Source organism: Belonocnema kinseyi, chromosome 5, assembly GCF_010883055.1.
Source record: "Belonocnema kinseyi isolate 2016_QV_RU_SX_M_011 chromosome 5, B_treatae_v1, whole genome shotgun sequence".
NCBI lineage: Eukaryota > Metazoa > Arthropoda > Insecta > Hymenoptera > Cynipidae > Belonocnema > Belonocnema kinseyi.
Window position 1 is genome coordinate 78,181,755 of NC_046661.1, and position 12,572 is coordinate 78,194,326.

At 32.9% G+C, this 12,572-nt stretch overlaps 2 protein-coding genes across 4 annotated transcripts in view; both read right to left on the minus strand.

Annotated features, from left to right (window-relative positions):
- LOC117172940 (chaoptin-like) overlaps positions 1-3,713 on the minus strand; it is a 35,627-nt gene extending 31,914 nt beyond the window's left edge. For all 3 annotated transcript variants that reach the window (XM_033361245.1, XM_033361244.1, XM_033361243.1), the window contains exons 1-2: positions 3,631-3,713; positions 2,296-2,584 (exon numbers count right to left, since the gene is read on the minus strand). In XM_033361245.1, the coding sequence (XP_033217136.1) occupies positions 2,296-2,584; positions 3,631-3,633 (292 nt within the window). In that variant the 5' untranslated portion in view covers positions 3,634-3,713. The remainder of the gene's footprint in view (positions 1-2,295; positions 2,585-3,630) is intronic.
- Positions 3,714-6,797: 3,084 nt separating this feature from the next.
- LOC117173463 (lysophospholipid acyltransferase 1-like) overlaps positions 6,798-12,572 on the minus strand; it is a 19,403-nt gene continuing 13,628 nt past the window's right edge. Inside the window, exons 9-11 of the mRNA XM_033362055.1 lie at positions 10,743-10,940; positions 7,086-7,237; positions 6,798-7,002 (exon numbers count right to left, since the gene is read on the minus strand). Coding sequence (XP_033217946.1) covers positions 6,861-7,002; positions 7,086-7,237; positions 10,743-10,940 — 492 coding nt within the window. The 3' untranslated portion in view covers positions 6,798-6,860. The remainder of the gene's footprint in view (positions 7,003-7,085; positions 7,238-10,742; positions 10,941-12,572) is intronic.

Here is a 12,572-nt window from a genome sequence, read left to right on the forward strand (position 1 = left end):
TAAAGTTGAATTGGTACGACAAAATTAATAATAATCCTTTTGCGGTACCTGAAAAGGGAGAGGGAGTGTAAGAAAATGGTCAAAAATCATATAAAATAAATAATTACAAAATTGATCGCGTAATTTCCAATCATTGATACATTTTTATTGTATAATTTGGAAAGGAGAGAAGCCTTGGCAAAACTGTAACTAATATTGTTTGGGTAAGAAAATAAATATATACAAAATCGATTGCATAATTTCCAATTATTGATACATTTTCATTGTATAATTTGGAAAGGGCTGAAGCCGTGGCAAAACTGTAACTAACATTGTTTGTGTCAGGATTGCGAGGTAATTGGAAAGGAGGATGGAGCGTGACAAATTATTCACAAATACCCTGAAAGAAAGTACGGTAAAAAGTGGAGGGGCTCTGGCAATCGTATCATAAATTGGGAAGGATCCCCTACTGAAAATTCCTATATAGGAACCTACATAGGATCTTATATAGGATCCTATATGTTTCACCTATAGGTGCAACCTATAGAAAATGACATAGGATCCTATATAGGTGCCTGTATAGGACACTCCCCAATAAGGTAACTGATGGTACCTAACTAATGATATATCCTTAATGGTACCTCATGGTACCTAATGGTACGTATGACTTTAGGTGCTCCTGGATGACCAGAAAACTTCTGCGCAGCCGTAGGTGCTATAGAATACTACTGCGCATCCGGATATGGTCTTATACAGAAACATATACAGGATCCTATGTCATTTCCTATAGGTGGCACCTATAGGTGATACATATAGGTTTCTATGTAGGATCCTACGTAAGTTCCTATATAGGAACCTATATAGGAATTTTCAGTAGAGGAGTGAAGGTAATTCGACACGGACAGGTATAGTGATCAAGTTATTACTATTTACTGATTAGAAGTAATTGCCAAGAGTGAAGGTGCGTCATAAATTAATCACGAATTCATTAAAAAGGGGTAATTTGAAAAGGGGGCAATTTTAAAAGAGGACAGGCCATTCTAAAAATGTCACAAATTGTTTTGGGAGGGGGTGGGAGTAATTGTGAAGGGAAAGTTGCAGTTACAATATTTTCACCAATGACTTATTAGAGGTAGTTGAAAAAGGAAAAGGCGTGAAACAAAAACTATTACTCATCCCTCATTGGGAGCACACTGGACCCCGATTTACCAGAACTTGATATACCCGATAAGGTGCCCAGTGGGCACAAAATTTGGCGACGTATTTACGACATCGTTACGACATCTTTACGACAGATTTACGACATACTATGTCCATATCGTTAAGTCATCTTTGCGATATCGTAAATATGTCATATGATCTGACGATGTCTTTACGATATCGTGAAGACATTGTAACGACATGGACATATGATGTCGTAAAGTTGTCGTAAAGATGTCGTTAAGGCGTCGCAAATTTTGTGCCCACTGGGTGCACCTAGTAAGCGAGAGAGATAAGCTTGAATGGTCGATACAGTTGCGCAGGTTACAATTCGGCACAATAAGAAGCCACAAGAAAAAAGGAGAGCGGTTCGGAGAACTCCGATTTACCGTGAAGGCCACTGAGGGTACCCCCCAAACGCCCGATAAAGCGGGCTCCCAGAGCAATTTGAAAGAGAAAAAAATGTACAAAACTTACCTGCAATCTTTTAGAAGTGGGAGGAGGGGCACTTTGAAAAGGGAAAGAGATAAAAAAATTATCACCAATTACTGATTACGATTAATTAAAAATGAAAATGGAGTGTGACAAACTAATCACCAATTCATTAGAAGAGATCACTTTGAAAAGGAGAGAGGCCGTGGCAATTGTATCATATATTGGGAAGGGGTTGAGGTAATTGCACATGAGGTAGAATGATAAAATTATCATTAATAACTGATTGAGGGTTAATGAAAATATGGTCAGAATATGATAAATTAATCACTAATCTATTGGAAGGGGGTATTTTAAAAATGGGAGGGGCCATGCCTAAATTGTCACTAATTGTTTTGGGAAGGCGAGGGACTAATTGTAGAGGGAGAATTGAAGTGAAAATATTATCACCAATGACTCACTATGGGTAATTAAAAAGGGGGTTTCACCAATTTATCACTAATTTCTGGAGGGGGGATTTTCAAAAGACAAGGGGCTGTAATTCGATTATTTAGTGTCAAAAAATTTTAACTCGATATCTCATTTCGTGTAAAGTAAATGACGGTAATGTAGGAATCGGCTAATTGGCACATGGCCTAAAAAAATTCCGGTCACTAGTTATTAGTTATAAGAAAGGTTTCTCACCCGTGTTAAGAAGGAATTGCGGTTGAAGAGAGCGAAGCCCGTTGTTCTCTAGCTGCAGCATGAAGACCTTTGAGGAATTAATGGGGTGAGGAATTCGTCGCATCGGCACATTATAGCACGACACAATTCCTAGATCCGGAACTGCCTTCGAGCATGTGCACAAGGGGTTGAAAAAACATGGTGGATACTGGACCGGAAGTTCGTGCATTCTGATACTCGAGGCCCAAAACATCAGCAAAAGTGCCACGATCATGATGGCGTAGCCAAATTTTAAATAAGCCGACACGTTCTGCAATTTTCAGTCCAGTCCTTGTTAATTTCGTTCCTAGCAAGTCTTTTAATCATCCAAAGTTTAAATTGTTCTTTAATTATTCAAATGATAATAATCTAGTCATTTTTGGAAACCGAAAAAATTAAAAACAGCGAGACTCGAACTCGCAACAATCTGGTTATAAATGCAGTACGTTAGCGGTTGAGCCAAAGATGTTGAGCTAAGACTGTCTTTGAACCTTTCTAACCGTTTTTTCTAAATTGGCTTAAAAGTGGGTCTTATCACTTGGGCCAATAAATCGCCATGAACCTTCCGTTTATAAAAGTACTAATCTAAGAAAACACATCTGTCCCTCTCCGTAAAATTTCAGAATAACTTTTATTTTTCAGAAATTTACGCTATTAAAATCAATTTATTCTTGAATGAGAATCAATTTTTGTCCCTTTCTTGTGAGAATTTATATTCAATAATTCAATTAGTTGATTCATTAATTAGATTGTAATTGGGAAAATGGGTCAATGATAAACCTAAATAATTAAATTATTTAATTAAATTCCTTAAATAATAAAATTCTAGTTTTGTCAAAGTCCATTTTCATATTTTTTTGATTTCAATATAATTTTACTTTTACAAACTATATCGCAATAACGACAAACGTGAACCTACGTCCGAGATACGCATTAAAGTCTTCCCCAAATATGAAACGAATCTACACATTTGATCCTGCGCAATGGTACTATTCTTTGGTCTAGTTTAATTAAATAATTCTTTTCCTATTGTTAAACTAAAATATATTCTTTAATAAACTGTTTTGTAATTTTAGATTTTTCATGAATAGTTAAATAATAAAATAATTAGAGAAGTAAAACATTATTTAGAGGTTTTGAAATAAATTCTTCTTGTTTAATCACTTTTTTACTATTATGAATTCCGCTTTAGCTAAATAATAATAATTATCCATTGTATCCAGAGCACTTTTCTTGGCATTCCACAATACTTCAAAAAATTCACAAGAGCAACAATGTGACACAAAGTTGGCACTTCACCAATTTTTTTTTAATTACCATTTAGTGCGTGTGTCAGCTAGAGGCACGATGACTCGTTACGGAGAGCGTGGCTAAGCGACTGGACGACGAGAGTGATCCTAAGGACCATAGTTCGCAACTGGGCGGGACTACCCACATTATAGGGCTTCCAGAGCGCGCAGACAGTTCGGGTGCTTCTCTTTACCCGATTATGCCCGTGATAATCTATTAGGTCGCAAATACGTTTGTGCGAAAAAATGTGCAAATTGTGCCACCCGTCACATAGTGACCCTTACGGACGTCGGGCGGAAGGGATGTAGATTTGCGGTCATTCTTGCCGGCGCGCACCAGTTTTATTGAGGTTTTGACCTTTACCCCCCTTATCCCGTGTAGAAACTTCATTCTCAGCCCTGACTTGCGTCCAGTTAGGCATTGTCTAGGCGGTCTTTTTTGGCCCTAATCGGGTGCTGACTAGCCCGTCATGACCCAACATTCTCCTAAGTGTCTAACTAAAATATTTGTTTGCACAGTTTCAAAAATAGCCAAAGTATTTAAAAGTACCAAAAGCGCAAAATGAAATTTTAAAAAAATCATTTTTTTCTTAATCTAGTTCATCTTTTCTGATCCTAATCGGGCGCTGGCTAGCCCATCATGACCAAACATTTTTCTAAGTGTCTAACTAAAGTATTTATTTGTACATTTCCAAAAATATCCATGCAGTTTAAAAGTACCAAAAATGAAAAATGTACATTAAAACAAAAATAATTTTTTCCTGATCGTATAGTAAGTCATTTGGAACCCTAGTCGGGTGCTGGCTGATTCGACACAGCAAAACATTTTCTGTGTTTCAATTAAATATTTTTTGTAAATTTGTTAAACGAGCCAGGGTGTTTAGGAGTGTTTAAAAAAATGAAAAATAAACTATAAAAAATGGATTTTTGTCTCAAAATCTATTGAGTCCTTTCGACCTCTAATCGGGTGCTGGTTTAACCTATGCAGATCAAACATTTGTCTAAATGTTGAGCCCAAATATTTTTGTGCAAATCTCTAAAAAAATCAGGGCGTTTAAAAGTACAAAAAATGAAAAATTTACATTACAACAAATTTCTCAGTATCTAGACGTCCTTGAGATAATTTTTAACGTCAACCATCTAAAATAGACTTTGTCAAGACCACCCAACTAGCGCTAAATTAGGTTATCCAGACTAGCATTAAACGATATAAAAATGTTTCCCCGGGCAGAAATTGCCTCTTTATGCCTAAACTAAATATTGGCTCTCACGAGGCCGCAGCCAGATTTCCTAGCTGGAAAAATCTAGGCTTTCCCTTTGCTGGCCCTCGATAGGTTATTGTCGTGTGCTACTTGTCTTACATCATTTATATACTCACTTTTTAGCACTATATTTGTTAATTAAACTAGGTGAAAAGCTTTATACGTAAAGATAAATTTATAAAATAATTTCTATCAATTAATTATTTTCTCGAGGGGACCTTGTAAAGTCCTCGACAGGTAAAACGGGTAATATGCTTAATTATAATTAAATTTAAAAAAGAACAAATTAAAAAAATTACCAAGATGCAAACTTTGAAAAATTTCATTTTTTTCTGAAAAAATTATAAACATTTGGTGCCTTAAAAATTTGAAAGAATTTTTCTTAAAGATCGAACAAAACGAGCTTCAGAAACCTTTTTTCCTCATTTCTAAAGTATCGAATGAATACCGTCAAGAATTTATGAAACCGCACTCAGCGTGGTATCGTAGCTATGGGGATTAGGCGTTCGACTTATACGCCTGCGGTGCGTGCGTTCGAATCTCGGCGCTTTGCGGATATTTTAATAAACTGCGTTTGTCTTTAATTATTATATTAGTAATAAGTCTTCTCTAGTCAAATTTAACAATTAGTTTAGTTTTAGAATAACGTGCGGAGTATAGTTAATAATCGAATGTCAATAAAAATACGACAAAACGGAGGAGTGTTTGTCAGAGGCTACAGAAGGTTTAAAATCTTTAGATTAAACTTTTGCAAAGAAAATGTATTTTACAATTGGATTAATATTTTCCTTCTTTGAATCAAAAATTTCTGGTAATGGTTTATGGCCATGTGCTGGTTAAACATTAATACTACTGCAACCTTAGCATCACACTACAGAATTTGAAGCATGATCAATTTTTTAATAATTTATTAATATTTTATTTCAGTCAACAAAATAAGAAACAATAGCATATGCTTTTGAATAATAGCGTGTAAGGGACTATCTAGATTCTATAAAGACCCTATTAATAGGCCCTTCTTGGGTTGCCTACTGATGACCTCGCTAGCTGAGCGTGATGCTTTCGTTGCGCCCTCGATAGATTGCCACTTTAGGACCTCGATAGAAATTAGGAAATCTAGACAGGGCCTCTTAAGAACCAAGTTATAATTTCTACCCGGATCCCTGCTACACAGGGCCATAATTGACCGCCTTGGCAGCACCATATTTGCGGTCAAGACAGGCTATTCTGGCCCCGAATAGTTCCCTGATAATTTTGGGATATTTTTACCTCCCCATTGGCGACCGTACTTTTGTTTTAAAAGGGGGGGGGGGCTAAAGACAAAAAAGTAATAAAATTAATGAAAATACCATATTGAATTCAATAAGAAACACTTTAAATTTCTAAGAATTCAAGTCGAAATATATTGCAGTTTTAAGAAAATAGTTGAATTTTCGATCAAAAAAGATTTTCCACTAAAAGACAAGAATTCTCAACCCAAAGAGATGAATTTTTTACAAAATAGTTGTACTTTTGACCACACAATTCAATTTTTAAGCCAAAAAGAAGATAAATGAATTTTCAACTGAGTAAGATGCATTTTTCAACGTAAAAGATAAATTTTCTAGCTGCAGGTGAATTTTCAACCAGCCTAATTAAACGAAAAAACCCATTTTATCACTACCTAGTTAAATCTTAAACAAAATAGATAAATAGTTGAATCCTCAACCCAAAATTTTATAATTTTATTACCTTTTATTTCAAATTCTTGTCGTTTGAATTTTTCGACAAAAAAATTTTTCTGACAAAAAAATAAGAAAACAATAAATATATAATCGAGTTTTTAGCTAATATTTTTCCACCAAAATTGTTTAAAATTATTTTATTTTATTGTTTTTTCTATTTTGAAATGCAACTTATAAAATGGTATGATCTTCTAATAAAATTTTACCACTTAAAATTCAATAAATATATTTTTATTTTATATTATCGATGCTAAAAAGACATACGTTTTCGATTATGAATCTACTTTATTGTTATTCCTTTCACTATCGACATTCTTGACCTCACTTATCGTTATTGTTTCATTCGCGGGCAGAAGAATAGGTACCAGAAGAACACCGATCACTGGAAAAATTAAATGGAAAAAATACACGTCCCTAGAATGATAAAATATATATTATTTAATAATTTGTTCCTAAATTAACCTTACCGTGAAGTTTAGAAATAAATAAAAAAATACCTGTAGATTTTCCACGCTGTTTGGAATTCAAAAACAATAAAACTCACAGTAAAGTAAGACATTGCAATTCTCGTTACTACCATCGTTAATAGGTCGTACAAACATTTCAATACTTTTGACCCAAGAAAATAAGGCCTAACGTGTCGACGAATCTAAAAAAAAAGCGAAATTATTTGACAATGACCTCTCACCTCTCACCTGACTTTGACCCCTGAACTTTGACCTCTGAAATTGATCCTGTGGTCTACATCCTGTAAGCTTTGACCTATGAACTCTCACCTGTTAACAATGACCTCAAATTTTTTATCACTTGACTTTGAAGCCTGACTCTTGAAATTTCACGTTTAACATTAGACCACTAACCTTTGAACACTACACTTGGGCCTCATGGTTTATGGCCATTGACTTAAAACCTCTTATCCTTGACCTGTTACCCCCATTTAACCTTTGACCTTTAACACCCGACTACCCGTGAGCTATGACTTGATCTACCACCCTTGACACTTCACATTTAACATTTTACCTATAACCCCTGACCCTTGGCCTATAACCTTTACCCTTTTGACCGTGACATATGATATCTCGTCTTTGACTTCAGACTTTACCCCTGACCTTTGATCCCTTTCACAACTTTTTAAAAATTGATTTCTTTATTAAATACAGGGAATTGATTTTTTAAGAATTATAAAAAGAGTTTCAAGATGTTAGAAAACAAGACGCTTTGAAAAAGATTCTTTTTTATGATTCTCGGAAGATAATTCAATTCTGCTCTAAAAATAGGGAAAATAAGGATATTTTTTACGGAAATGGGGGAAGAGAAATAAATCCTTTAAATAAAATAAATGTAGTTATACTAATAGTTAATCCCGATTAAAACGCATCAAATTCGTAATATTCCACAAAAAACATTGCATTTTAAACCAAATACATTCACTTTTAATAAAATATCTTAACTTTCAACCAAAAATGTTAGTTTCCTACTAAAAAGTACGAATTTTTAACGATGAAAAAACGAAAAATTTAATAGTTTATGTTTGAACCAAAAATAATTATAGTGCTAAATAACAAAAATAGTTGAATTAATCTAAAACAGGCGATTCTTCAACAAACTATTTGATTTTTCAACCAAATTATTGTACATATTTTCAACTAAAATGATGAACCTTTAAGCAAAAAAATTAATTTTTAACAAGGTATTTCAACATTTAATCAAGTAGTTAAATTTATAACCGAAAAAGATTAATTCTTTTCAAAAAATTTAGTAGTTTATTTTTTTACAAACCAGTTGAGATTCAACAAAAAATATTATAATTTTAAAATTAAAAATAATTAAAATGATCGAAAAAGACGATTTTTTAACAAAATGGATACAGGCGAATTTTTAACAATAAATTTGAATTTTAAATCACAAAAGGTTGACTTTTTAACAATTTTGTTAAATTTTCAACAAAATATTGAAATGTTCTATCATATATTTCAATTTTCAACCAAATAGTTGTCTTTTATAACAAATTGTTTAATTTTGAAGCCAAAAAGACGAATTTTGCATAAAATTTTAATTTTCAGCAAAAAAGATCATGTTCAATCAAATATTTTTAATTTTATCGAAATAGTTGAATTTGAACTTAAATTTGAACTTGAAGAAGGTGTTTTTAACAAAATAGTTTTGTTTCTACCAATACAATTATTCAATCAGGAAAGAACAATATTTCAATGAAATGTTTTAATTTTCAGGACAAAAATACAAAATTTATACAAAACTTTAATTTTAAACAAAAATTATATATATATATATATATATATATATGAATTTTCTACCAAGTTGTTGAACTTTCACGACAAAATGAATAATTTTCTACAAACATTTTTATTTTTAGTAAAATAATTAAATTTTCCACCAATTAATACAATTTTTAACAAAAAATGACGAATTCTTAAGAAAAATGTAATACTTTATATTTTAACCAAAAATATTATAATTTTTAATAAAAATGTTGAATGATTCTAAAATAGACTATCTTTAACGAAATAGTTGCTTTTTCGACCAAAAAGATAAGTTCGCAGCAAAGAATATAATTTTTTTTACAAATAAGTACGAATTTTCAACCGGAAAGATGAATTTTCAACTAAAAAAATTAGTTCCTAACAAAGTACTTCAACTTTTGAGCAGGTAGATAAATTTACAACCATGAAAGATATATACACAACTAAAAATATAATAGTTGAGAATTCAAATAAATAACAGCTGATTTCAGCTAAAAAATACGAATTTTTAACAAAATAGTTGATGACAAAAAGGATGACTTAAAAGAAAAAATGATCGAATTTTTAATAAAATAATTAACTTTTTAATCATTTAATAAAATATGTATTAAAAAATTTTGTTTTAAATATAAAACAGTTAAATTAATCCAAAAAAGTTGAATTGAAAAAAAGTTAAATCTTCAACCAAAACAGATTAATTTTCAACTGATCACTTGCAATTTTAACAACAAAAAAATAAATTTATACCAAAGAAATGGATTGTCTAACCAAAATGACGAATTTTCATCCAAAAAGTTAAATTTCAAATCAGAGATTTTTCAGGCAAGAAAAAAAAAGAAAATTTCAATCAGATTGTTGAATTTTTAAGCCAAAAAGATGGAATATTAGGGAAAAAAAGAAAAGTTAAAATTGCATTTTTTATTCAAATTTAAAATTCCCGCCAAGACGGATGCAACTTTGACCGACAGTGCATTTTCCACTATAAGTGGCATTTTCGCAGTACGATCTAGTACGTTTGAACTATCAGCGCTATCATCTGTCAGTTGGCTGCTTTCACACTTCACGTCAGTGCTCCCAATTTGGGTTCCGAACTGTATTGCGCATGCGTTGCATCGGCAGTCTCATTGGATGTAAATAGCGCGTTAAAAAAAGAGATTAAATGTCTAAATAGCTTTTTTTTTAATAAATCATGATTATAGATTTAATTTCATTAATTTTCAGATTACAGAACAGTCTTTTAGTTTGATAGGTAAATTAATTATTTAATTTTAGTTTTTACAAATGAATTATTTTTTTAAATTCAATGGAAGGAATACGTTTTTCCATTTATGTAAATTTTAAATAACTAATCATATTTTTTGTTGCACTTTATAATTATTATATCATTTAAGGCTGCTACTACTGAGACGCATGCGCAATGCGGTTAAGGAGCCGAATTGGAAGCGCTGCTCCACGTCGTTACTAAATTATTTCACTCTCACTTTTTAGCAGTTACCGTATTTTTTGATAAACCAGAGACCTACTTCATGTCCCGTCATCTCGAAACCCCTTCCAGGCAATAGAAAATTGTCAAAGTGCATTTTTAAAACATCAAAACTGAATTATCTTAGGTTATTGGTAAGATTTTAGTCCTTCACAAATTTCGCCATTTTCCTACACATCACGCCAACAGCCTTAAATACAAAAATTAGTAAGAAAAATGTTCAATGTTTATTATTACGCGACATACCCAAATGATATAGAAATTCTTTATCAATAAATGAAATCCCCCTTTAATCACCGTTTTCCGAGAAAAAATTCTTTTTCTACCTAAAATTAAACTACTGAACCGGTTTCATAGCTGTAAATAATAATTTAAACAAAATTGCATTTATATTTTTTAAATTTACTCACAGAACGTGCAGCATAATAATAAAGTATTCCATGCATCATCGAAAGATAATATCCTGCATAAAATCCATGCCAAATTGTGGAAGTTAGGAAGGTAATCATAATTTTAAAACGTGGTACTCGTTCATAAACTACTAGTTTTAACCATCTGATTGTCACTTTATTCCAATTTTTAATGTATGCGTTTATATTGGGTGCTATCTGAAATAAAATTGTGTTTTAATTTCGTCTGTGAAAAAGTATTCAACAAAAATTATAAAAATACCGTAACCTGAGGTAAAGCTGCGCACCCTTAGGTGCCGTCCATACACTACGTTACCTGACTTTTGAACAAAATGGTTGATCTTTTGATCAAATAATTAATTTTATTGTCTTGTTATACATACCACAAAGCATCATTCAGAAAATATTTGCTTACATTTTTATTGAAAAATATTTTTAAATAAGCCGGTGACGGAGCATTATCGAGGACGCCTTTTCAAAAAGATGATTTGCGGTGCCAACTATTGCTCATCGTAGAATTATTGGAAATCAGAAAGCAACTAAATTTTGTCAAAACATAAGTGTTCCTTGCCCTTGCGTCATTTAAAATTTGTTTTAATTTTTGGTGGTCATTTAAAGCAAAAATACCTACTTTTTACACAAAATTTCGGCATTTGTAGCTGTAAAATCTCTTCAATATAAAAAAAAACGAGTTGGGGGGGGGGGGTATATGAAAAAGTGTGTACAAAATTTGAAAAGTATCTGTGCGTTTTAAGTTTTAAACTTTGAAAAAGTCAAGAAAATTTTTTTTTCAACTTTTACAGAATCAATTATTCCAGCTGCATAAGGCATACTTCCTGCATCAAAATTTACAGAAAATTCTGGCGAATATTATTACAAAATAACTTTGCGGCAACTGATCGACAGAACGAATAATGCGTTCTTGCGCGCTTCTTCTCTCGCTTAATCCAAAAAAGATCAATTTTCAAATAAAAAAGTTATTTCGAGAACCAAAAATATAATTGTCAAATTTTCAGTTAAAATAATTAATGAAAAAACAAAAAGGTAAAGGTTTCACTAAATAGGTCAATTTTCATCCAAAAAGGTACTTTGCACCATGAAGGTTAGGTTAAGGTTATAGACCGGCGTGGAGCCGCGAAAAAGTGCACCCATGGTTCTCAAGCTATATACCTATTGTGGCACGCCCTTAACTTATCGCTCTCGGTATTTTAATTCCAGACCTCTTGGCAAAGCTCGGGATGTTAGCCACTGTTCGCATAATAAATTCCTCAGGTTTCATAAAATGGGCCTCAGGGTTTTTTTGCTTGAGCCCAGCTAATGCTAGGCACTTCGAGGCTGTGCTTAACCTTTACGTATAGCCCATGATCTAGTTGGGTCATGCATATAGCCCAAGATGGATTTCGTCTGTCGGTAATCCTGAGTTTGTGTCTTGTATTCCCGGTGTTTTTCATGTGGATGCATTGCCCCGTACGTTTGCAATCTGCACCGGTTCTGGTCTTATGTGATTACTTGCTGCGCCGCTTTTTGCCAGCTGGTCCAATTTTTTCCTTTCCCTTGATACGTATGTGACCCATATAAGGGTCACGTTGTTGTTTACTGCAAGTTAGTTTCTTGCATGTTTTCTATTCCCAAACCAGCACTGTTGTTATGTCTGGTTTTCTAATTGCAGTGCACGTCGCTTGGCTGTAAGAGTAGATTGTAATCTGCCTACCAGCAGCGTTTAGTTCTGCTAATACGAGGGTGGATTGATAAGTTTCCGGCCTGACCAAGAGATGGCGCCACTAGGCCTACCTTGAGGTGGCGTTCTATAGTACCATCCTTAGATAGCTT